Genomic DNA, 26,247 nt, shown 5'->3' with positions numbered 1-26,247 from the left:
CTTGATTGAAAGACAGAATCTATAAACTGAGCTTAGAGCTGATCGAGCCTCCATCCTCTGATGTGAAAATGTTGGACATGTCCAACGACCAACACCAATAGTCTTATAGGATGAAAAATGCACATGAGTTTCTACTTTTAACTGCTTTATTCTTTTCTCTTTCAGGATGGACCAGCACTTTAGAGTTGGGTTCTTGTTCCAGGATGAGTCCCCCTCTGGCTTCATCGGAAAGTTCAGCCACTGTGAACCCAGAATGTTGCAGTTTCTAACTGAACTGGAGGAAAGTGCCGTCCGCGTAGATAGGATGAAGAAGGGTGCTCAGATCTCCAGTGTAGCAGGTAGCTCAGTGGGGTTAGTTGGAGGCGTGCTCTCTATTGTTGGTCTGGCCCTGATCCCTGTAACAGCTGGAGTGTCCCTAGCTCTAACCCTGACTGGGGTAGGGCTAGCTGTTACCAGTGGAGTCAACAGTGCAGTCACCACAGGCACAGAGATCGCTGTAAATAAGACACAACAGAACAGAGCCAATGAGGCATTTCGCAATTTCATGGAAGATGTGAAGAGTATCCAGAAATATCTAGAAGAGGTGTCCGATAAAGCAAACACCACACTGGCAAGGAGGGACAAAGTGAACATGGTCCTGGGTGTAGGGAGTATCATATGACTGCTACTGTTGGAAAAGGCATTGATTCTATAATTGATTGCGCCTCTGGTCTGAAGATGCTGAGAAGTGGCGATATAATCTCCGACATTCCAGATATAGGCCAGGCAGCAGCCAAAGGGACATTAGCCCTTTCCAAATCAGCTCGGGCTGGTTTCATCGCTCTAAATGCCCTTTTCATTGGCATGGACATCATGTTCATCTGCCTAGACAGCATGAATCTGGCTAAAGGGAGCCAGAGCGAAATCTCACAGTTCGTCCGAGCCAGAGCTTCACTGTGGCGTTCAGAGCTGGACTCATGGAAGAAGATCCATGACTCTCTGAATGAAGGCATGCTGACATCAACAGGGAAGAAAGTTAACCTTGAGCTGCCATTTTATATTAAAAAGGGAGATAAAACTATTTAGGGAACAGATACCCTCTGATCCAGTGGGGAAGAAAGGGAAAGGAAAGTGGAAGAGATTAGTCTGAATTTTGCACCTCTCTGGGGGTTAAAGGTGAAGGACCCAGAGGTCAGAAATTCTAGCAAAAGAAAGAACATTGCATTATACAGTAGAAAGCAGTCAGTAATTGAACAAGATTATAAAATTGCCAAAATACCATGTTATTTCATCTGAGCATAAAGTATTTGATATTGTTTAAAAATATGGCCATTATTTGTAAATATTTAAGTATGTACCAATTTCAAATTTAAATTGTATTTTATTGTCATTCAGAGAACATGACTGACTTGAAAAGTTTGTGTTTGCAATATTGAAACAGCAAAGCACACACCTTCATAAATAATTGCTAAAGAATTAAGAATTAATACATATTTTTCAAGAAAATTGTGGTGACTGAAATAATGAAAAATAAAATGAATATTTTGTATGGGTGTTGATGAATAAAAACCAAGCAGATGTTTCCAATACTGTTACATGGCTATGCTATTCAGTCACAAATAGAGGAAAGTTATTCAAGTAACAACAATGCTTGAGAATACACCTGATCTAATCTACATTATCAACCATTCATCTCCCAAGAGAGTAGGCCTATATATCTGAAAGGCTACTGTAAGATACTGTATATATATATAGCTCATGTGTTAGACATAGCCTACTATATTTTTGAAAGATGACATGCATGAGGACAGATTACATAGCTGTCAGAAGACTCCCCCTTTTGGCATTTCATGCCATTCTATGAAATGTTTTCAAGGGGGAGTGGTTAACCAGGCTAGTCAGAAGACATACAGGACATATAGAAAAGGACAAGCAAAGCAGACGTGTAGCATACAGTATAGCCTAGCATGTTTTCTTTTTACAACTTTACATTTTATACAATAGGACAGTAGCCTATAAACTAACCTAATCAATTGATGATATGGTAGTAGTATAGTATAGCCTACAGTAGAGGTACGTATAGTACATGTGTCCTTTTTATTTTACAGTATGCCCTTTGTTGGATATATAGTCTGTATGGCTTATTTAAATCCCATATTATTGGATTACTTTTTAGACGTCGTAATGTAATAATGCAGAAATGCACGTGACAGCAATTTTCTGTCACCTCAGGAGGTTCTCGAGGACAATAATAAAGCATTTATTACTACAAAGGTCCAAAGTCCAAACTACATGTGGACTAGCCTTGGTACCCATAGGCTTTTATTTTCATTCACATGTGTGGACATGTGTATGTCACATATTTAGCTCTATAATCTGTTTTATTCAAACGTTCCACATGGAGCAGATCTCAGATTATCTCTGTAGGTATAAAAACTATAATTTTGTAGTTGGTTCCACAACTGCTGAATACATCGATTCTCTTCAGTCGTTTGGAATTTGTGATGACGACGTCCTTCTTGTCACTTACCCAAAATCTGGTGAGTGAGACAACTTATTTGGACTGTAGCTGTTTAGTGAGTTGCAGTGGTGGAAAGTAACTTAGTACATTTACTTAAGTATTGTACTTAAGTACAACTATTGCACTTTTACTCCACTACATTTGAAAACTTTAGTTACTGTTACTTTGATTATTATTACAAAACAGACTTCAGCCTACATACTTCATACTAGTAGTAGGCACATACTCCCATAGACATACTACCCTATATACATTTTGGCCATTTGAAAATAGCAATTATTAGTAGATTTAAATGGGACATTCTGCACAATTAATACTCTTTTGGTACTTTAAGTACATTTGGAAGCAAATACTTTTGTACTTTTACTCTTGGAAGCAAATACTTTTGTACTTTTACTCAAGTAAATTATGAATTCCGGCCCTTTGCTTGTAACAGAGTATTTCTATAGTGCCATATTGATACTTCTACTTAAGTAAAACCTTTTTTATAGGCTACTTTTTCCACCACTGGTGAGAGCTAAAATACCAAAAATAACCCATCATAGGCTTTTAATAACGTCTCAAAAGCTTTTTGAATATTTTGACTCACAGGCACTATATGGACTCAGCAAATCATCACTTCCATATACGAGTTAGACGGAGGTGTTTCTGTTTCTTATGCCAACAACTTGGAGCGAATGCCATGGCTGGAATACACGGAAGGTCGTTCAGATTACTCCTTACGACCCTCTCCTCGGCTATTCGCCTCTCACCTCACCCCGCCTCTCATGCCTCCAGGATTGAAGGAGAAGGGTAAAGTAAGAGGACTGTTGGTTGATTCAATACCTCATACTCATTGGTGTTGCAGTGAGTGCGGTAGGCTATAATTCATCTTCATTGTCATGGCAGGTTATCTATGTAATGCGGAACCCAAAGGACAACATTGTGTCATATTACCACTTCAGCTGTGTCTGGGCTGATCTGCAAACTCCCAAAAGCTTCGAGGACTTTTTGGAGCAATATCTGTCAGGGAATGGTAGGCCTTTTAATTGTCACTAAAAGCTACTTTGAAGTATGTCGTCTTCTACTCCAGTAGAACCAGTGGTTCGGGGACCACCAGGTGGTCCCCAGCTAAATGATGGGGTTGGTAAATAACCAAATGAACCCTTATATAGATCTTTAACTCTTGATAGCCTAAAATGAAACCAAATGATTTGGTTTCATTTGACACTCTCAAGAGATAAATTATTGCTAAACATCTGCATTACTTAATTTACAAGACGTCTAATTAGAGAATGTAGAATAATTGTTATTTTTTGATCAACATTTGCCTGTTATCTCTCCTATGGTACCACTTCATTCAATACAGCATGGAATTGTGGACAAAATCATACGTTTTGAGTCTAAATCTCCACAAATGGTGGTCCGTGGCTCAAATGTTGAATGAATAATGGGCCTTATGAAAAGGGTTGAAAACCACTGTTCTACTCCAATTAGCCTTGGAAACCCAGACGTTAAACTCCATTTAACTGCTTTCAGTGATTTATAATTGTCACTAAAATCTATGTCATTATCCAGTTGGCGCAAGCTGCTGGTTTGATCACATCAGAGAGTGGCATGCTAAGAGAGACCAGTACAACATACTGTTCCTGACATATGAGGATATGATTCTGGTAAGATTTGACATGGCACGACCCATTGTCTCCATTGGGGATACTCAACATACCTACACATTACAATACAGTATATCAGTGCTATCTTGGTCAATAGCACGTTTTCTGTACTTTCAATTTCATTTACCCACTGCCCCCCATTTTTCTTGTAGGATCTGAAGACGGCAGTAACAAAGATCTGCCATTTCTTAGGAAAAGATCTCAGTGAAGACGCCATCGATCAAATTGTGGAAAAATCTACCTTCAAGAACATGAAGAAAGACCCTAAAGCCAACTATGAGTTTGTGGCAACAGAGCGGCTAAAGGGAGACTTTATGCGCAAAGGTAAATATTTAAGTCATACAATTTTCCACTGTTGGCAAGAAGGCTATGCCCTTCCACAGACTTACTGTGGAATAGTGATAATAGCAACTTCAGTGAGAAAAAAAACATTTTAAGACAAGGTCAGAAACCATGATTGTTGACATCAGACCTCTTGATTACAGGACTGTCCCAATAAGTAAACTTTAGATGCATCATCATCAGTTGTGATACTATTGTAATTGCAGGTAAGGTTGGTGACTGGAAGAACACCTTTACCATGGCCCAGAGTGAGAGGTTTGATCAGATCCTTCAGGAGCGGATGGGCGACATGGACCTGAAATTCATCTGGGACACTGAATCACAGCAACTATAAAGGAGGAAAATAGTACTCTCCCATCAATTCTGAAATATATTTACAGTCTACTCCACATGTCTCATTACAGCTGCTAAGTATGGTTATGTGTTCGCCAACTACTCATGTATACTAGATAAAATGGTTTAATAATTTACTTGCCGACACGATTATTGAATTCCCCACAGGGAACAATAAACTAATGTCATCTAACATGGCTCAGAGTGGAAAAGTTGTATTGCACAATTGTGAATTCACATAAAACAAGATGGCCAATCATATTTTTATTGAATATCAGAATTAATTAAGGTAATGTATTGTCAAGTGTAGGTAGGCCACTTTGGTCACTAAGCAGTCTCCACACCTCAATTCTCTTCGTCTGTGTGAAGGGAGGGGAGGGGAGTGGGGGAGAGAGACAACAAAGTAGAAATGTAAAGAACAGTACTGTAGAGTCATAACATTTTTGGCCAATAACAGACATTCAGGAATGCACCCCAGCAAGAAATAAACATTACATGGCGTTATTGTCTTGTTAAAGGGGAATGAAAAAGGGGTTCGTTTTCCACTTCAGCAGCGTTAAGAACGCCAAATTAAAGACTACAGCAGGGTAAAAACATGGTAGGCTGCATAATCATTTTAGTACACACAGTGACGTAAGCAACACAGCTGCGATAATAATGGTTGTGTTAATGAATAATGATGTTTTTTTGTCGGTACTATCCATGCTTTCACATTGGCATGCCCTCGTTTCTGGACACAATCGAAGACTTGTTCATTTATTTATTTGGTGCAGCTGTGCTGCTTACTAGGCTACCATCTTTTTTAATCTGCTGTAGTTTTCAATCTGAACTGGAAAACAAACAACATAATCAGCCAGGGGTGAGGGTGAGGGTGAGGCGCTGTGAGCTTGTTGCTGAGCTGCTAGTTTAAATTCTTTTTCATATTGACAAATGGAGGTCGCTGGCAAAAAATCTTGTCAGATGGGGCCAAATATCTATCAATGGACCAACAAGTCCTTGATACATACGTAAATGTTTGAGAACCACTGAATACGTCACTATGACATTACTCGACTTCCTATTCTCACCTTCCTCCTCCTCATCTTCTTCATCCTCCTCTTCTTCCTCGTCTTCATCAGAGCTGAAGGTTCCATCAGGCAGGCTGTACACGCGGATCACTTGCTGTTGGAAACGGAACAAATGCAACCACCATCAAGCCACCTTTCTTGACCAGCATTACAATTTACACAAAATGAACCACCATCAAGCCATCTTTCTTGACCAGCATTACAATCGTTGCTGTTGTGCCGAAATCTTGTATCTCCGAAAATGAATGCCTTACTTCAGAATGTCACAACTCACAATCTACAAGCTCACAATACGTGCCTGCAACGTGTTGTGAGCTTGTAGAGCTCGTAGCTCGAGCTCGAAGGCTATTTTCTGACCATTTTTAAGTGTGTGTGGATTTCATAAATATTTAACCAATGAAAAGCATTAACAGTGACTCGATAACTATACTGGATCCTTTGGAACTCAACGCTTTTGGACATTGGTTCTGGCCCAACAGCAGCGCTGGATACATGGTAGGCTTGGGCAATATACCGATATTACCGTTTACCGCGATATTTTAAATCAATACCGGTAATATCGCGGAGTATATAATTAATACCGAATACCGGTAATATCGCGGAGTATATAAATAATACCGAATACCGTCATAATACTAATATCGTAATTTTACCGTCATGTAAATATGAAAAAAAATACAGAATACCGTCATAATACTAATATCGTAATTTTACCGTCATTTTACCACACAGTACAGTACAGTACAGTACAGTACAGTACAGTACAGTGGAATACAGCACAGTACAGTGGAATACAGTACAGCGGAGTACAGTACAGCGGAGTACAGCGGAGTACAGTACAGCGGAGTACAGTACAGTACAGTACAGTACAGTACAGTACAGTACAGTACAGTACAGTACAGTACAGTACAGTACAGTACAGTGGCCAAAACAAGAAATAGCACTCTATGGGGAAATTCAGCCCATCAGTGTGATATATTAATGTTTTATTAATAAAACCGATAATACCGATTATCGCGGTATTATTCACGTTATCAATACCGATATCAAAAAATCAATATCGCCCAAGCCTAATACATGGTGCATTTATATACCGCTTTACATTTATATACCGCTTTATAGATTGTGCATTACATTCACTCATGTGTACAATGATGGTGGAGGAAACCATGTAAGGCATCAACCTGCACATCGGGAGCAATTAGGGGTTCAGAGTCTTGCTCAAGGACACCTCGACACCAACTCTGGGGGAGCCCTAGGTTCGAACTAGGAACCTAGAACTAGAAGGGCTGTTCTACCGGGCACTCTACCCCTGATCCACTACCGCCCCCCCCTGGATGGTACGTGTAGCTCACCTTGTTGGGGTCCTTGAGGATGAGGTACTTGCCCTCGTCCAGCTTGCGGCAGATGTCGATGACACAGCGGAGGATGCCCCAGGCGTTCTCCATGCTCAGGTTGATCTGGCTGGCAAACTCGTTGGGCTTGAACTGCTGGGTGCCCAGGATGACGTGGCGGGCAGAGTCCTTCACGTGGTAACGAGACACGTATCTAGAGAGAGGGAGGGGCGATGAGAACGCAATAGAGTTGATTCTAAACCCACTGTTTCTCCAAACACTGGGTCGGGACGCTTTTGTGGGTCGCAGACACATTTTTATGGTTCCCTTTATTTTTTGTTTCTGACATTTTGTTTTGTTGACTTATTTCAAAACATTTAAAAAAAAACATTGCCCAAAAAAGCAAGAATTTTCATGAATTAAAAATGCAATGATTTATTTCAGGAAGAAATAAAAGAAAAATCTAAGAAATTTCATAAATTAGAAAACAGTAGTAGTCGATCTACACTACAGGCTCACAACGTGGCACGATGCAACGTGTTGAGAGCTTGTAGATCTGCTATTTTCACTAATTTGGGTTGCAGGCAAACGATTAATTTCTCTTTTGGGTCACAAGCTACAAAGTTTGGGAACCACTGATCTAAACAAACTGGGCAATGTATTATAAAAGCCACTTGGTATGCCAAAAGGCACTTCTTACTGACCTCAGCCATGCAGCAAAGTGACACTAGAAGCAGACCGATAGATCGCCATTATTTGCCTTTTTTGTAATGTGCAATTATGCAGCTGGTGTACGGAATTTTAACCACTTTCAATCCAATCTGGGAACCCATCAGCAAAAAAAAGCATTGAATTTGCCTCTGGGGGTGGCGCAGAACAGAATGTGAATAGCAGTATGATGCCCGTTTTCTCCGCGTTAGGCCCTTCCTCTTCCGGTGGGGCACCTATGTTTTCATTCCCACTAACAGCAATGTATACGCGTTCTGAATAGCCCTGCAGACAGATTCAGTAGCGTAGCTCGGAATCTTTTCTTGAGAGAGTACTTTCAATCTAGCGTCCCTATTTTGGGCATGTGATTGGGCATTTAAAAAAAAATCGGTCAAAACATCAGTCTAGAACTCTCCAAATGGGTGGGCTCTAAGACACCTTCCAAAGAGGTGGAGATGCGTGTTCCTCCTCACCCAAGCTTCAGGTACTCCGATCCAGCCAGCATGGCACAGCATGTCCAACGGGCCAGTTTGTAGCTGTTGTTCTTCAGCTCTGTGGCCAGGACAGCTCCTCTCTGGGAGTCCAACTTCTGTCGCCAGTCTATTCCATTACAGTGCTGAAATGGAAGATTAGCATATGAACCCACTTAGGCCTGACCTCGAAATTAAAAAAAATATATTTTAAATCCTCCAGTTTTCTGAAATAAATATTTTCACGATTTTTCAAAAATAGCAGACCTACAAGCTCGTAGCGCGCCACTCGGTGGCGCGCTATGAGCTTGTAGATCTGCTATTTTTCAATAGCTAAATTATAACAATGTTTAAAACACCAAAAGGGGTTCCCGTCCAAAATGGGTTAACATATGGTAGCAGTAGTTCTCATTCTCAAACATTTTCATGTGAAGGATGGCCAACAACAGACATGAATTTGGCCACCACCATATGTGCAGACACTAATAAAACTTAAAGGCTCCAGGATCAGCATTCCTGCCTAGTCTAAACGTCTAATTAAAAAAGTTGGCCTCCGCACTTCTTTTACCCTGGAGTCCCATTCGTTCAGCGTCTTGACGTTAATGAAAGACACCTCCCCATTGGCTCCTGTCATCACACCATCATGCTCACAGCGAACAATCAAGTCGATGTCCTCTCCCAGCTTCCAGCGACGGTACCTTAAACGCATGAAGTAGATTTATTATGAGACCAGTGTGTCCCAAAGTGGCCCCCGGGGTCCTTGAGGGGCAATTATTGTTTACGAAGCAGAAACAGAAATGCGATTTTTATTTATATGTTCCAATGTTCAATGCCAAAATTATTAAAACATTAAACAATTAAATCGTTAATCACAATAATTTGTGTGACAATCAATCATCAAGTAAAATGTCTTGGCCCGGACCGCCGGAGTGGTGGTCCGGGCACCCTAGGCTGCAATGTCAGCATGGCAGCGTGTTGCGGGTTCGAATCCCGATCCCGGCAACCTTTGCTGCGTGTTACTCTCCACGACTCCACCTCTCTCCCCATTTCCTGTCAGTCTACTAACCTATCAGTATAATTTTTTTTTAAATAAAAAGTACAATGTCTTCAACGTGACAGCCCATGTATGGACTGTGAGACTCGGAGACTCCCGCGCTCTGGCTGATACCAACAATAAGCCTCTCCAACCTACTAACTTACTTAGTAAATACTGTATATTATGTTCTCTGAAAGATCAGATGGACCCTCAGATCACAAAAACAAAGAGCACATGACAAATGGGTGAGAAGGTTTAGGTTATTACTCTCTCTTGCTTTAAAATGGTTATATAACTGAATAGAAGGAAACAACGTTTAGCAGCAAGGCCCAGGCACAATCTTTCAATATACTGTATACACTGTGACACACAGGCATGCCGTGACAGTATTGTTCAGGTAGGAGGTGCCGACGAGTATTACGTAGTTTCTCTCTCTCTTTACAATAAAATGGTTATATAACTAACTTTTATGTATTTATTTTATTATAACTGATTCAGTTCTTTTCTGAATAAAGTTGTCATTTTTTATATTCTCTCCCCTTACTTATATAAAAATCCAGATATTATTATAACCGAATAAAAATAATTGTTGAAAAAAGGTCTCGCAAGGCCACTCTTTGTGTGCCACATGAAAACTAGATTGGTTTGTGCACACCATTTCATCCAGTTGCAACTACAGAGATTTGTCATTTCATTTAACACTTAGTCACACTGTAGCTTGGTAAGCTGTCCATGTCTTTTATACTGTATAAACAAAAAAAAGCTACTAAAAAAAGTAGGACTTGATGTGATGTGTTGTATTGTATTTATTCATGGGTACTTTGAGGTGTATTATGGATGTTGTATTTGCTGGTCCAAAATGTAACATTGACGATGTGGTATTGAAGTGTAATTTTATTTCTGCCTCTTGGCCAGTTCCCACTTGTTCACACTGGTTAAATAAAGGTTACAAAAAAATAAAGGCTGTTAACAGTGTTGCGCTTGTTGACGTGTCAGAAGCATTTACCATAATTCTACCAATATTATGTAGACCTATTTGGGGAAAGAGAACAAAAACGTACTAGGTATACAGACATACTCCATCCATCAGTAATACGAGCTAAATAGGCTGTGCTGGACAATCATTTGAAAATTCCTAGTCAAATCTGTTCATTCAGCTGGAACTATAGCACATTATTCGAGTTCCTTTTACAGTACTCAGTACTGTTATTATATTTTTTCTGTATGTCCCTGCCATACATATACATGCCCTGAACCCTGCCTAGTGAACCGAGCGCTGTGAATAGGCCATCGCAAGAAAATAAAATAAAGGTCTGAGCTAGGTTGTTGTAGCCTGGTTAATAAACCAGACCGAATCAGCCGTTGGCAAAAAAAAGTTGCCTACCAGCGGATTACGGTCTGGCGAGGCTCAGTAGCACGCCTCTTTCCTACAGCAGAGAACAGGTCGGACCAATCGGGACACGGTATGCAATATGGGCGGGCTTTGGTACAGTGACGTTCAATGCTTGAGACTTTTGACTGACAGTAGCTCTGACCAATTGCGTCAAAGAGAAAATGTTCCCCGGGAAATGAAATCCAAGTGGAGCCAGCCCAGACTGATATACCGCGACAGTGTTGTGTGATATTAGTCTGGTTTATTAGCCAGGCTAAGGTTGTTGTGGGCCAGCAATGTTTAGGGAATATGAAAAATCGGACGGATCCCCCTTGATCGCACAACTATAGAGATAATGTGTACCAATTTGCGTGCCGTTTGGACAAACTGCCATGAATTTAGATGCCACCAGGCGAATCAGTAGGCAGAGATCTCTGATCATAGCTAAACGAATTACTGAATCTAACCAGCAGGGGTCAGTACACACCTGTAAGCAACAGATGCCACCTCGCTCTTCTCCATGTCTTCCTCCACAAATGGATTGGGGTTGGGAAACTTGTGCCGCTCTCCTCCCTGTAGAAAGACAATAGTTTCATTTCACGGTCATACCATCACTGTTGTTGGGCAGAAACCTTGTATGTCCAAAACCATTACTTTTCAGGAAATGGTCCCATAGTTATTTAATTACAAGCTCTAATTGATACTTTACTTTTGATTACATATTTATTGTTAAAACCACAGACTTAAGCACTTTCAACTTGACAGCCCCATTTTGTCATTATATTAGGCAATATTTGTCAAAGATCTACAAGCTTGTGTACTTGCGGATCTGATATTTCCACTACATTTGCATGATAGTCACACAAATAAGAAAGGGCATTCATTTGGATGAACATAAAAAAATCACACCCGTGTGAATTAAGTGGTGCAACTCCGTGTGGGGGTCCCCGGGGGGGGTTCCAGACCCACAGGAACGCACCCAGGGTGCCGGCCCGATTCCGGCGAGCCGCCACGCGTCCGAAACGGTTGAGAAATGACAGAGTTACCGTGTGGGGGTCCCTCTACTGTACCCTCCACTGTACTGTTCTGTCACTGTACTGTACTGTACTGGCACACCCAAAATCACCATATATACAGTTAATATGTCCGTGTGTTTGTGTGTGTGTTAGGTTGCGCACAGGTGGTGATAAACAACCATGCTGTTTTCGTGCTCAGACGCACCCACACACAGTCACTTAAGGAAGTGGTTGCACCAATTTAAAGAAAAGGACATTTTTAAATATAAGGTTTCTACGCAAGAGCGACGACATCCTTTCGAATGGATGGTCTTTGTCAGCACAGTGTGGACTTGGCTGGGTGAGGCGTACCATGCGCAGACACTGCTGGCTGAAGTTGTGGTTGATGTAGGTGGCCTCCATGGCCAGGTTACGGGGGGAGTTGAAGGAGTTGCCCTCATCCTGCGGTGGCTCGTTGGCAGTCTCGCTCACGGTCAACAGATCTGAGGCAGAGCGGTTGAAGTTAGGGCCACAGCTAATAAGGCACACATCCAAGGTTCTAAGGTTCCAAGGTTACATATCCAATACACGGCAAAAAGGCTTACCAAAGTCAGAGTTGTCTCTTTTGTCAAAGAAGAGCTTGTTGCCCACTCTCTGCACAATGATATCCCAACTGTTCACAGAGCGTGTGCAGCACATCAGCGTGGCCAAGATGGCATCAGTGGCAAACACATTCCCCTGGGTTTTAGCCAGCTGAAAAAACAAAACAAAAAAACACAGAATTTCAGCATCATAGAAAGAGAATAGCCAATACATTTTATGTTATAAAGTTACAAAATAAAAACGTATGTTGTTAATTAATCCTTTTGTAACTCTGAGGGAATACAAATTGATTTGGTTGGACAATTTGTACACCATCAGAAAAATATTGTGTAACTATGGGTAACACTGTAATGTCATGTCCACACCATTGTCCCGGTGATGTCCTTGAGTGGTGATCGTCAGCATCCGTGCGGATATAGAGCCCTAATAAGAGCAACTGGTTTGACTGTGATTTACACATACTGTAGCACTGACAAAGGTCTCAAGGCCGAAACGTTTGCACATTCTTACCTCACTTTGAGCAGAGCACTTGATGAGCATTTAAAAATAAAATAAATTCTATTTACTTAAGTCTCTGTCTAAGAGCCTTAGTTTATGCGGTGAGCAAGTATTTTTCTGCCAGTTTTCACTATCAGAGTTAAATGATTTTATAATGTAGACATACAGACAAAACTATAATAAAACTTTACCTTTCTAATTTATTTTAATCAACCGGTCATGTACAGTTCTTCTAGCAGCGATAATTTGTTCACTTGCACGTGTCATATTTGTCTCCCGTTTCCATAGCCAGAGGAAGCTTGAAGTACACACCCTGGACATGACGCTGTCACAGGGATTTACCCCAATCCAACCCTTAATCCTGAGTGCCAAACATGGAGGCATTGGGTACCATTTTTATTGTCGTTGGTAAGACCCGGCTGCGGATTGAGTGTCTGAGGGCAGACACTCCAACCACAAGGTCACTGAACTGGTCATTAATAATAATTAATGAATGGTGATTAATCATAATTATTCACAGCTTCTAAAACGGTTAGTCCCAAATCCCAATACTTGATTCTGATTGGCTGGTTACCGTCACGTGACCGTTGCAAATTTCACCGATAATCCACACCTTCAATCACTTCATAACATTCCCAGCTGATCCTGCAGCCTTGTAGCTGTACTGGGGAAGGGGAGCACTTGATTGCCTTACAAGCCCATGCCGTGCGGGCATCTAAGCACCGCCCGGCTCATATGACTGTGAATGTGTGGCTCCAGGCGGCCCCGTAAAGACATCAAGCGCTATTCTCCCTTCACATAGCCTACTTGCCGAGCAAAACAAGGAAGTGATGTGGCTCGCTCTGGTGGGCGCAAAGCGTAGCTACTTTTGTGAATTTAATAGTTTTATTAGGTTAATATTGCTATATGTTTTAACAGTTTTAGAAAAGCAATAAGCTTGGAGGCACTTGCTGCGCTCGTGTCTCACCACGCCTCTCACCCATTGTAAAATCCATGGTAACCTGAAACCTCTTGTGGCTTATTGCTTTATTAACTGTGATTAATCTGATGAAAATGTGTATAACATGACTTAAATAGTTTCTAACATGACTTGTGGGTATATTTGTGCTTGTACCTTGCGTATGACAGGATCATCTGTGGTGGTGACCGTGTGGAAGATCCTCTTGATGCTCTTGAGTGACCTCTCATTGCGAGTGGTGACGCGGTCGAAAGCCTTGTCATAAAACTCCAATGCGCCACAGCATTCGCTGAAGATGACATAATACAAGACATAAGTCATCATTCATTTGTATTCTAGCCTCTCAACTCCTCCACAATCTTTGAATGCAACTCGTTTCTTAACCAAGTGAAACCTTTATACTCAGTACACACTGGACTGGAGTTGGCCCTATTCTTTTGCACTCCTTTAACCCATTGATGCCTGGTGCAACCTATACGTTGTTCTACCTTTGATGCCGGCGCGCTCTGTGTCTCATCAGCTATTGCTATACATGTAGCAACATAACTATTTAAAAAAATAATTAAGCGGAATTTGAAGGTTTTCAGAAACCTTAGGTCAGGCCCTAGAAGGTGTTCCCAGATTCGGCCTCAGGCATCAATGGGTTATATAACAAGTGCGGAGGCTCTAGCATTCAGTTGCCTGATGTCATTGCTGCTTAGTTGGCTGACAACCTAATAACTACAGCATGACCATGGCCTGTCTGTTGGGCTATAGGATCACGACTATGGCCACCTTTACACGGCAACGGTCTGTAGAGAAAACAGCAAAGTCCCGTTAATCAGCATTTGATGGAGGCTCAACACTGATCAGAATATCCAGTAGTGTGCAGGCCAGGTGGCGGTGAGTGACACACTCAACCGCCAGATAGACCAGGCACACATGCATAGAACCACTTTCGTTGTACTTCATATCACATGTGTTTTTTTACATTCACCAATGCAGTAGCTCGCTAAATGTGTATTCCTATGATGACCGGGACAAGGGAGCGCTTGCTCATCCTAGGAACTCAAATATCGCCGAGGGCTCCAGTGCACCATGTAATAAACGTGAGCCGACGTGAGCCATGTCGTCACACGTTTTGCGGATTCACAGGAATTAAAGCAAAAAAAATCCCAAGATGGAAAATGATTTTCAGACCATGACCCAATATCTGATGCGTGAAACGTTGAGGGGAAAACCCCCATAATGTCATTTTTCCAATGTTTGTTTTTCCATACATTAATGACAACATTTTTGGGGGGTGGTATTGGTTTCCCTTAAGTTCTAACCAAATTACGATTAGACAATACACACACGATCGGCCATTGATTCACGTGCATCCTCGCTTGTTGTTGATGCACCCGTTAGCAGTAGCACTTAAGTGTGTTGCAGAGCATCTGACGTCCAAGCCTGTTCTTTCAATACCAATGCCTCTATGATTATCGCTCGACTGCCTTGAAAATGTCTGAGATGCAATTCACGCCACCGTGGCGTGAATTGCATCAACTCCCATGTGGTAGAGGCCGGTCCAATGGAGCGATAATCATGGAGGCGTTGGTAGTGAAATAAGGTTCTGAGGCGACTGCCTTTGACCGCACACTGATCACAATCAAGAAAAGATTACATGAATCACCACCCAAAGTGTTTGCATTAGCACGCCTCTATGGGTAACTTTTGTGAGTGTAACAAATATATCCTCTCAAATCTCTGATTGGCAAAGTAGGCATTTGATTCTCTCAACTCACGATACGATTCGTATCACGATACGATTTTTCACGATATTTAAAAAAAAATGTTTTATTTTATATCATTTATCTTCCCCCCTTTTTTCACATTTTTTTATTTAACTACATTGCAAAAGAAGTAGCATTACTTTTGACAGTGCAGAAACACAATTGCCTTCCTTGATGAGCATCAACGACCATCATCACCTGGGCACAGTCACACACAGCTCCCCTCTACAGTGCTCTACTACTGAAAGTGACTCATTTCTCTCCAAAAGCACTTGAATATGACGGAATATGACTAAAGCTCACATTTCACATCACACACCATAATTCACTAGCCCACCTAAAAAAATCGTATATCGATATACGATATATCGTTACATGCCTAATAGCAAGTGTTCCGCTGTCTAATTTAATGCTAGAGAACCGAACGTAAGCACAGTTGGATTTAGAACTCCAGTGACTTCCATTATTTCTGTGATTTCTTTTGGACAGTGCCATGATCCATATGGAGAAACTTCCATAACTTCAGTGGTAAATTATACCGGCCCCACCCCTCCTTTATTTTTTTGCAGATCTGCGCAGACTGCATTGATCTCATAAATGGCCCCTAATCCTCACGGCGGAAAACTGTCCCGGGGACCTAGTTAGGCCTGACGTCGAAATTTTATGATTCTAAATCATGACAGTTTTCTGAAATACCTGTTTCTATATCAGTGGTGCTCAATATTTCATAGCAAGGACCCCCAGAATTATATGTATTTGGCCGCCGACCCCCTTCTGAAAATATGTTGTTCAAGATTTGAGTTAAAATTGTTCGCTCTGAAAGAATATATTCAAAGATTTGCTCCACATTTTCACGATTTTTCAAAGATAGCAGATCTACAAGCTTGTTTGCTACATTTGTTTGCTATGAGCTTGTAGATCTGCTATTTTTCAATAGTTAAAGTATAACATAATGCTTAAAACACCAAAAGGAGTTCCCGCCCAAAATGGGTTAAACGAACGTTTTCAACCCCTCGATAACGCTGTTGCCATCTAAACGGAAGGCGTTCTGATAGTTTGCTCTAGGGCAGACCTGGGCATTGTACGGCCCACGGGCCAAGTACGGCCCGCAGGCCAAATACGGCCCGCCGGCTGACTCTGACCGACCCGTGAAAGTCTACTTGATAATCAGAAAATAAAACATATTTTCTAATTACCTTATGGGTGGACTAAAACCGCATCTCTTTTATTTTGAAGCCCATGTATTCTCACAGTGCACACAATCTGCACGTCAACTGTGCATGTGAATTGCGTGTGATTGAGAACCTGTCTTCCTTCCTTCACCCCCCTCATATGCGAAAATGTCAGCTTTTTGGATTTATTGTTGAAAACAACGTCGGTGAATGCAAATAGCCATGAAGCATGCAGCTCCACAACACGGTAGGCGCAGGCGCATGCTTTGATTACCAAACTTCCTTGCAGGAGGACAAGTTAAATACCATTATGCTTCATTGCTTTATTTAACCCGCCTCGCCAATAAAGTTAAGATGTTTTAAGATGCTGCCGTATGGCGGTGTTGCGCCCCGAATGTGGCATGCTTCTGAAGTTCAGAACGCTTGGGCGATGCGCCGTGAGCTTGTGGATCGTCTGTTTTCGGCACACGAGTCGACACCGTTGTACCACAAAGTAAATATGGCAGAACGAACGTGCACACATCAACATACAGCGCCTTATTGTTTTCAGAACGTCGTTGTTTAATGGTTGTGACTCATCTCTCGCTGAGTCGCTGATAGTAAGCAGCGCGCCATGGGTTGTGAAAGAGACCTCTAATGTTCTCATTGTTAAAAGAAAATGCTAGTATTTACTTTACAGGACTTGTAACTTAAATCACACCCATGTGAAGTGAGGGGCGCTCTTATTGTACATCATCATGATGTAAAATAGTCACTCTGCCTATAATTTGAGTCAAATGTTTCACATTTTGTTTACCATTGTTTAGCAAAACAATGCTATGCAATGATATTATGCATAATTAAGTTCAGCCTTTTGGCCCGGCCCTCCAAAATATTTTCTGTTTCTCATGTGGCCCCTTGGGAAAAATAATTGCCCACCCCTGCTCTAGGGACTGTTGCCGTGTAAAGGTGGCCTCAGTCCACTTCAGTAAATATGGTGGCTAGCGAACACAAATTGAGTAGTACAGTAATTATAAACGAGGAATGCAGACAACAATTAGCAGTGAGCCAACTCTGTTACAGAGATCAGATGGAAACATTAATGATGAACAGTACATCCCCCTTAAAAATAAATACAATATTTACAGATGTAAAAAAACATTTTTGGTCATTTGCACTCTCAAACTTTTTAGCTCAAGACCCAAAAAAGAAAATAGTTTGCCCGGGACCCAAACTAGTGAAAATAGCAGATCTACAAGCTCCCAACGCGTTGCTTCACGCCGTGTTGTGAGATTGTAGCTCGGCTATTTTCACTACTTCTTAAACATTTGTTTTCTAATATATGGAATATTTCTTTGATAAAAATAAACCCATCAAATCCAGTGTTTTATGAACCACTGCTCTGTAGTAAGGCTGAACGATTTTGAGAAAAAATCTAATTGCGATTTTTCTGACCAATATTGCGATTGCGATTTGACTCGCGATATATTTTTTTTAAATCACACCCGTGTGAAGTAAGTGGTTCAACTCCGTGTGGGCGCCCCCAGGGGGGTCCCCGAAACTTCCAGACCCACAGGAACGTGCCCAGGGTGCCGGCCCGGTATAGGCGAGCCGCCCCGCGTCCGAAACGGTCGAGACAGAGTTACCGTGTGTGGGTCCCCAGGCGGTCCCTATACTGTACTGTACTGTACTGTACTGTAATGTCACACCTAAAATCATCATATAGGGCCTATACAGTTAGGCTGCGCAACAGTGACACTTGGTTGTGAAAACCAAACAAATGCTATTTTCGTGCTCGGACAGACCCAGCCAGCCAGCCACCCACCCACAGACACACAAAGCTCCATAATGAAGTGGTTGCACCACTTAAAAAGTAAAGCTTCAATTTAGTATTCACTGTGTCCATTTAAAAAGTAATGAAACATTACCAAATGGCATACCATTAATTTACTTTACCAGGCAGTGATTACCAGGCATCCTGTGAATCAGGATTCACAGGATGTGAGACAGCTCAAAATAATGTAGGCTAACCAAATTGACCTGTGTTTAATTAACTACAATAAGAATGTGTGTTAAAATTGTAATGTTAGAAATAATTGTAAATAGCTCTCTGGATACAGACCATAAATGCAATGTAATTTCCAGACTTTCTATTTAAGTGCAATTGCTATTAGGCTACAGTTATCTAATCATCAGAGCACAATATTGTGATTCTCATTTAATATTCACATTTAGATATTATGTTCAATTGATTTATTTGTTTTTGAGGGGCAGCCCCTCCTAAATCCAGTGCACGTATGTTCACAAACGTCCTACACAAACATTAAATTCCCATTGACAATTTTATGTCATTGTCTGAGCAAAGAAATAGGCCTAGTGTCTATTTTACGTAATGATGATGTACGATGATAAGAGCGCCCCTCACTTCACACGGGTGGGATTTTTTTAACCAAATAAAAGCATATGCATTGCATAAGTGTAGGCTACATTTTGACAGATGTGATGACAGAATTAGGCTATCAATTATTAGAGATCATTTTGTCTGAGGTTTAAGACAAGCTCATAACTTTAACTTTAATGTTCATGAGCTTGTTGGCCGGCTATTTTCCCACCACGGGTCCTGGTGTAAGCGTTTTTTTAATGATGGCTCTCGGTACAATTTCGCGGACCTCGCTCAGACAAATCATTACAAATGTACATGCACCACAATGGGGACCGGTTCACTAGAATCGGGGTCGACGACGACAATGTAGCATTAATAAAATAAACAGGGGACAGGACAGCAGGACAGCGCCCGTGCCATGCGAAGGTTTGTGGTGTTGCTGCGGGATGTTTTGACTGTCGCTGTACCATGACAGGTCTTGCACAAAACTCTCTTGTTGGACGTCTGTAACGTAAGAACCAAAATAATGCCATATCCCCGAAGTGCCTGATCTCTTTGGGATTAAATTGTGCGGATTTAAGAAAGTTTATTCGGGCTCCGCAGACGCTATCTGCTCCTCAGCTGCTGCTGACTGGTAGCATTAGCATCAACGCACTGAACACAGAGCAGAATAGACGTAAATGATTACTTTGTTTTGGGCACTGCGCGAGCGTGTACACATGCACTGCAGTCACATGCACTGCAGGGACACTTCTGATTAGTTAGAATAGAGAGCACAGTATAGCCGTGTTGTAAATACTGGATCAAACGCGCTCCGGGTTGATTATGATTTTTTTTTTTTATCGCAGCCTTTGCGATTTGCTAATCGCGTGGTTTCAAATCGCAATTTCGGTTTGAAAACGATTAATCGTTCAGCCTTACTCTGTAGCACCATTAGCAGCTGAACAACAGTCAAAGATTTAGCTGGTATGTGTGTGTGTGTGTGTGTGTGTGTGTGTGTGTGTGTGTGTGTGTGTGTGTCTGTGTGCACGCGTGTGTGCATGCCGTGCGTGCATGCATCAAACTTACATGTCGGTAGGATCTTCTACCTCCATGTATCTCATCTTCATCAGCCTGGGGAAGTCCATCTCTTCCTTCACCTCCCAGTCGCTCCTCACCTCCACAGATGAGTCCCTGGGCTTCAGCTGGGTATTAACGAACGAGAGATATAGAAAAAAAAGGAGGTAAAAAGAGAAAAAAGGAGGGGACAGAAATGCTTCTGTATTAATAAAACAATCATGATAATAAAACTTCAATTATAAAGTGTATTCCAAAACCCTCAAAGTGGGTGAGGGTATAGCACAATAATATACACAAAAGGCATAGTATCCATGTTTACGTAATAACTACCATATTGTCTGTAAATATTTTCATACCATACCTGAGATTTCTGGTCCCACTTCTGACGGACTCCGAATTGCTTCTGGAACTTCTTCTGCAGACGCATGCGATCCCTGGATACAGAAATGTCGTATTAAAAACCTAATGGAAATGTGGTCACAGCTCGTACTAGTACATACTGACCCAGCTGAAGATGGACTGGACTAGAGTATAAATGGGAAAAACTAAAGGGGACATTTCCTGGAGGCAGTATTTGACAGTTGTGACAGCAACTTACCGCTCCTTCTGCTTGGCACTCTTAGGCAGGGTTTGCATGTTGAACTGGGTCAGGTTCCTACGGTCCTTGTCCCGCCGTAGATTCCTCTGATAATTAGACTGCCAGTTAGGTTACATGACTTTTTTCTTTTTTTATTCATCGGAGACATGTTTTAATCCGTTTTGAGTTGCGTGTGCAGGTGGAGGGCTCCTGTACCTGAGCAAAGCGCATGCGGTTCCTCTGGTAGGCAGTCTTCTGCGTCTTGGCAGTGTCCACCAACTGGAAGCTGGTCTCATCCTCCTCATGGAAGTAGGCATACTGGCTACCACCCCCAAATTGAGAGGAATATTTATCTGAGAGGGAGAGGTCGAAAGATTATTACATGGTAGTAGTAGTACAATTAGACATAGTATTGATTGATTGATTACTTTGTTAGTCAAAAATGTAAACAGCACGTGGTACAGTCAAGAATATTAAGGCTAAAAGGATAACACAAAAAGTCCTGGGGACTTGTTTTCATTGGTCCCATCTGTATGGTGCCCTTACTTACAGGCACAAGAAGGATTGTTTTATCCATTGGCTCCGTTTAGGAGACAAGTTAGTCTTAATGCCTGCTGTTTGAAATCGATTAAGTAAATTATTGTGACCGCACCCGGCAGCCGGCGAAAATTAGGGCCGAAAATTAGGGCCCGGCCCTTTAGGGCGAGGTCGCTTCTCGCCCTCAGCGCGTCTTACTGGTACAGTATGTGTATGAGGGTTCAAGACTGTAAGCAAATAATGATACTTCCAAATTAAAACCTCACATATGCAACCAATGTTAAGTTTGAGTGTAGGGTAAACTCTGACTTTGGTGGCAACTGGCAATACAGCTGCAGCTAAATGTGAGTCAAGTTAATTATGTGTGCCAACAACTAAAAACAAGTAGAAAATGAGTTTGAATGTGTGTATAATCCACAATACACATACCGACACCGTATATTATATTAATAAAACATTCTGATGCTATTTTTGCTAAATGGTTTTACTTACTTGTGTATCTCTTATCTTGATAGGTCGCCCCAGTCCAATCAGCCACCTGCAATTAAACCATGTTTGTTAAGTACATCCTATAAAGATACTAATAGGGAAAAAAGCTTATACCACTCAACATTTCAGGTGGTGAAAACTGGAGTAGAGCCACACCGATATATCGGTGGTATAGATTTGATCTATTCAAAATGATTAGTTTTACTTTTTTATTTGTAAAATATTCTCAAATTGAAACTTTTAACCCATTCTAGACGGGAACCCCTTTTGGTGTTTTAACTAAGCATTATGTTATACTTTAGCTATTGAAAAATAGCAGATCTACAAGCTCATAGCATGCCACTCGGTGGCGCGCTATGAGCTTGTAGATCTGCTATTTTTGAAAAATCGTGAAAATGTGGCACAAATCTTTGAATATATATTCTTTCAGAAGACTTTTTATCAGGCCTAAATGGATTAATGTAAAATATCAGTCAAAAACATTGGTAATGATCTGTGATCCCAGACTTTCCAAAATCGGAATCAGACCACAAAAATGTGGCATCGGTCAGCCTCTAATCTGAAGGTATGTAACATAAGGCATATTTAACCTTTCCCAGACGGTCTCCTTTGCTGAAAGGCTGGTATGGCATGTCTTTGAACTTCTCTGGAACTGCACAAGGACCCCATCCCGATGGATTGTCCTGGATCACAGGGGCATGGAACTTTGCCATGATGACCTTATGTCAAGAAGAAAATACCAGACTCATTAGATCATTTGATTTAAAAGCAGAAGCTACCACACACACACACACTCACATAAAACTCCCAGACTAGGAACGCATTATTAGGCCATGGACAGTGGACACCCATAACTCTTTCTTGTCCCATTTGAACTATCAATAATTTGCATTATTAAGCCATGGACACCCATAACTCTTTCTTGTCCCATTTGAACTATCAATAATTAAGTGGGACCATTTCAATGACTACTGGGGCCCATCCTCACTTCACTTTGAGAACTAGTAATAACATCCAATTAGGACCCTTGCAGTTCAATTTTAAACACTCCCTGCTGTCACCAATTTTCGTATTCTCCCTTTCTGGAAAACAGAAATTTGTAGTTTATGCAAAAACTAATTTCACCAACTTCTTTGCACATGTAAGCCAGTGACAATGGAAGTTTGGAACAGTAGTGACTTTAGTCATTGGAGGAGGTTAAACATGACATTCATTCAGGGAGGTCTCAGACTATTAGCAGCACTGTTGTCCCTCATCATCAATGCACTGTACTGAACAAACAGGCACTGACTGTTCGGCTTGCGCAGTGGGCTAGTCATCACAGACCTGCCCGGCCCTGAACGTTGATTGATTGATTGATTGAAGAATTTATTAACAGTTTGCAGAATTACAGTACATTTCAAGCACAAACTCAATACAAAGGCTGTTAACTGTGAGTGGACGACCCAATTAAGCATTACACTTGTTTCCAATAGGGTCCACCATGTTCAAATCATCAAAACATTTAGAGACGTACAAATAGACACTTCTATAGACAGAACAGGAATTCATCATAAAGGAGGTAAAAAGGGAAAAGAAATATATACAGTGAGGGGAAAAAGGGGGGGGGGGGGGCGGATTCAGATTTTACGGGGGCCAGTTTGGAATTGCAGCCATCCGTAGGTGCCCTTTGAGAGCGGTTTTGAAGGAGTCAAGGGATTCGCATGTCTTAATGACAGTTGGTAGGGCGTTCCACATTTTGGTGGCATAGGAGGGAAAATAATTTAGTCCCTTGTTTGTGCCGAATCTGGGTTGTACATGGTTCGTTGCACTCCCTCTGGTGTTGTGGGTGTGGACTTCGTTAACATTAAGGAAGTATCTAGACAGGTACATGGGTATCTTGGTGGTGTATCGAATCTTGTGGACCAGACCCATTGCAAGATGCTGTACTCTGTCGTCGACCCTAAGCCATTCCAGCCTGTCGAAGTGGGCAGGGGTGAGGTGGGTTCGGGGGGCTAGATCAAGTAGGAGCCTGACCAGTTTGTTTTGGGAAGTCTGGAGCCTGGTTTTAAGGGCCTTTGAGGTGCTGTGGTACCAGGAGGTGCATGCATAGTCAAAGAAACCCTGTACAAGGGCTCCTGTTAAGGTCTTCAAGGTGTTTTTGTTGACCAGTGAGGAGATCCTGTAGAGGAATCTTGTTCTATGGTTGACTTTTTTGATTACGTTGGTGGCCATTTTATCACCGGAAAGATTAGCCTCCAGGATGGAACCTAGGTAGGTAATTTCATCTTTACGTGTGATAACATTGTCACCCACTCTAACCAAGAAGCCATTTGCCGTTCACCCGCTTCAACAACAACCCACAGCATGGGACAACTTGCCAGTCAAATTGTAGATTCAATAGAAAACTCATGTGAAATTACAGTAGTTTATGTGATAGAATGGAAATGATTCGACAACACAATTGCCAGCTGGATCAGCTTTAGCCCTCGTCCAGTGCGTTAGCGAATTCTGCTAGCATTAGCTAAACGTAAGCTAAGCTTACCACATATGAGGCTGCCAGGTGGCCGTGTTAGCTAGGCTAAGCTAACGTGGGTGGCAAGCTAAATACTTTTTTACCTAGACTAATTTCCGTCTTATGACATACAACACGTTACAGTATTTCTCGTCATACACGTTCACATATTTCGATCGATTCTCACCTTAGGAGATATGACACCGTACCGAGTGGTTTATTTCAACAACACGTCCGATGTACAGTTTTTCCTTCCAGATGCCGAAGAGAAAGGAAGTGCAAATTAAGTGCCGTAAAACGGAATGTTTCTCCTGTTTTGCGACAATGAGATTTCCCTACAGCAGAGAGCTCTATGTAATAAACTGGTTTCAAAGTAGACACAGTCACACAGACAAAGAGAGGGAGATCGGAAGGGTGGATAGATGGATGGATGGATCATGTAGCCGGGTGGATGGGTGATACTGTATATGTATTAAAATAAAAGCCTGGTGACGTGAGGTTATTGATTGATTGAAATATGTATTATTAACAGTTTTCAGAATTACAGTACATTTCCAGCACAACTCAATACAAAGACTGTTAACTGTGAGTGGACGACCCAATAAAACATTATACTTGTTTACAAGAGGGTTCACCTTGTTCAATTCATCAAAACATTTAGAGACTTACAAATAGACACTTCTATAAAGCCAAAGAACAGAACAGAAATTCATCATAAAGGAGGTAAAAAGGGAAAAGAAACGTACAGTGAGGGGAAAAAGGGGTGGGGGGGGATTCCGAATTTACAGGGGCCAGTTTCGAATTGCAGCCGTCCGTAGGTGCCCTTTGAGAGCGGTTTTGAAGGAGTAAAGGGATTCGTATGTCTTAATGACTGTTGGTAGGGCGTTCCATATTTTGGTGGTAATTTAGTCGCTTGTTTGTGCCGAATCTGGGTTGTACATGGTTTGTTGCACTCCCTCTGGTGTTGTGGGTGTGGACTTCGTTAACATTAAGGAAGTATTTAGACAGGTACATGGTGGTGTATCGAATCTTAAGCCATTCCAGCCTGTCAAAGTGGGCAGGGGTGAGGTGGGTTCGGGGGGTGAGGCCAAGTAGGAGCCTGACCAGTTTGTTTTGGGAAGTCTGGAGCCTTGTTTTAAAGGCCTTTGAGGTGCTGTGGTACCAAGAGGTGCATGCATAGTCGAAGAAACCTTGTACGAGGGCTCCTGTTAGGGTCTTCAAGGTGTTTTTGTTGACCAGTGAGGAGATCCTGTAAAGGAATCTTGTTCTCTGGTTGACTTTTTTGATTACGTTGGTGGCCATTTTATCACCGGAAAGATTAGCCTCCAGGATGGAACCTAGGTGTAATTTCATCTTTTCGTGTGATAATATTGTCACCCAATCTAACCATGAAGCCATCTGCCTTGCTGAGATTACTATTTGATCCAAAGAGAATGGATTCAGTTTTTCCCAGGTGTAAGGATAGTTTGTTATCAGCGAGCCAGGTGCAGATTCTACAGAGTTCAGAGCTGAGGGCCTTTTCAACCTGCAGTTTGTTCCTGTCCGAGACCAGCAGTGCTGAGTCATCTGCGAACAGGAACAAGTTGCAGTCACAAGCTGATGTCATGTATGTATGCTTCCTTGTTCGAACGCCACAGCTCACTGGGGGGGGGAGTGGGGGGGGCAGTGTTTCGTTCACCTCCACCATCTGTTCTCTCCCCTCCAGGTACGATTGCATCCAGCTCACTGATGTGCTATCAAAACCAATTGCGTTTAGCTTGTTAACCAGTATGGAGTGGTTCACGGTGTCAAAAGCCTTTTGGAGGTCCAGCATGACCATGCCGCAGTATTTGCCAGCATCCACCTCGTGTTTGATGTGGTCGCTCAAATAGAGGAGGCATGTGTCAGTGGAGTGGGATGTTCTGAAACCAGATTGGAACTCAGATTGGAATTTAT

The 26,247-nt window shown here is 41.9% G+C and overlaps 2 protein-coding genes across 5 annotated transcripts; one reads left to right on the top strand and one right to left on the bottom strand.

Annotated features, from left to right (window-relative positions):
• Nucleotides 1–2,377: 2,377 nt before the first annotated feature.
• sult3st1 (sulfotransferase family 3, cytosolic sulfotransferase 1) lies at nt 2,378–4,965 on the top strand (the record flags this gene model as incomplete). The annotated part of the gene is made up of 6 exons (XM_079519649.1): nt 2,378–2,519; nt 3,092–3,297; nt 3,389–3,515; nt 4,058–4,152; nt 4,305–4,476; nt 4,701–4,965. The coding sequence occupies 6 exons, from the start codon at nt 2,378–2,380 to the stop codon at nt 4,826–4,828; spliced, it is 870 nt and encodes a 289-aa protein (XP_079375775.1). The 3' UTR covers nt 4,829–4,965.
• Nucleotides 4,966–5,076: 111 nt separating this feature from the next.
• On the bottom strand, nt 5,077–24,655 carry eif3d (eukaryotic translation initiation factor 3, subunit D). Of its 4 annotated transcripts, none has more exons than XM_079519644.1 (16): nt 24,500–24,655; nt 22,409–22,537; nt 21,822–21,867; nt 21,009–21,145; nt 20,814–20,911; nt 20,577–20,649; nt 20,225–20,340; nt 14,025–14,157; nt 12,415–12,562; nt 12,182–12,312; nt 11,302–11,387; nt 8,966–9,104; nt 8,410–8,552; nt 7,250–7,442; nt 5,895–5,988; nt 5,077–5,186 (listed from the first exon to the last, which is right to left on the bottom strand). In XM_079519644.1, the coding sequence occupies exons 2-16, from the start codon at nt 22,529–22,531 to the stop codon at nt 5,173–5,175; spliced, it is 1,674 nt and encodes a 557-aa protein (XP_079375770.1). In that variant the 5' UTR covers nt 22,532–22,537; nt 24,500–24,655; the 3' UTR covers nt 5,077–5,172. The 4 variants fall into 4 exon arrangements, with proteins under 4 accessions (XP_079375770.1, XP_079375771.1, XP_079375772.1 ...); XM_079519645.1 differs by having other exon boundaries at nt 8,975–9,104; XM_079519646.1 differs by having other exon boundaries at nt 20,814–20,899.
• Nucleotides 24,656–26,247: the final 1,592 nt, after the last annotated feature.

Source organism: Electrona antarctica, assembly GCF_951216825.1.
Source record: "Electrona antarctica genome assembly, chromosome: 14".
Lineage (NCBI taxonomy): Eukaryota > Metazoa > Chordata > Actinopteri > Myctophiformes > Myctophidae > Electrona > Electrona antarctica.
This window is presented reverse-complemented; position numbering and strand designations above follow the sequence as displayed.

What these genes read in the sequence shown, in the direction of transcription:
- eif3d (XM_079519644.1), bottom strand. Translation starts at nt 22,531, where the DNA reads ATGGCAAAGTTCCATGCCCCTGTGATCCAGGACAATCCATCGGGATGG. An exon ending in ACCGCATGCGCTTTGCTCAG is followed by an intron (nt 20,912 to 21,008) that starts GTACAGGAGCCC and finishes CCTAACTGGCAG; the next exon opens with TCTAATTATCAGAGGAATCT. An exon ending in AAGAGACAACTCTGACTTTG is followed by an intron (nt 12,313 to 12,414) that starts GTAAGCCTTTTT and finishes GCTCTGCCTCAG; the next exon opens with ATCTGTTGACCGTGAGCGAG.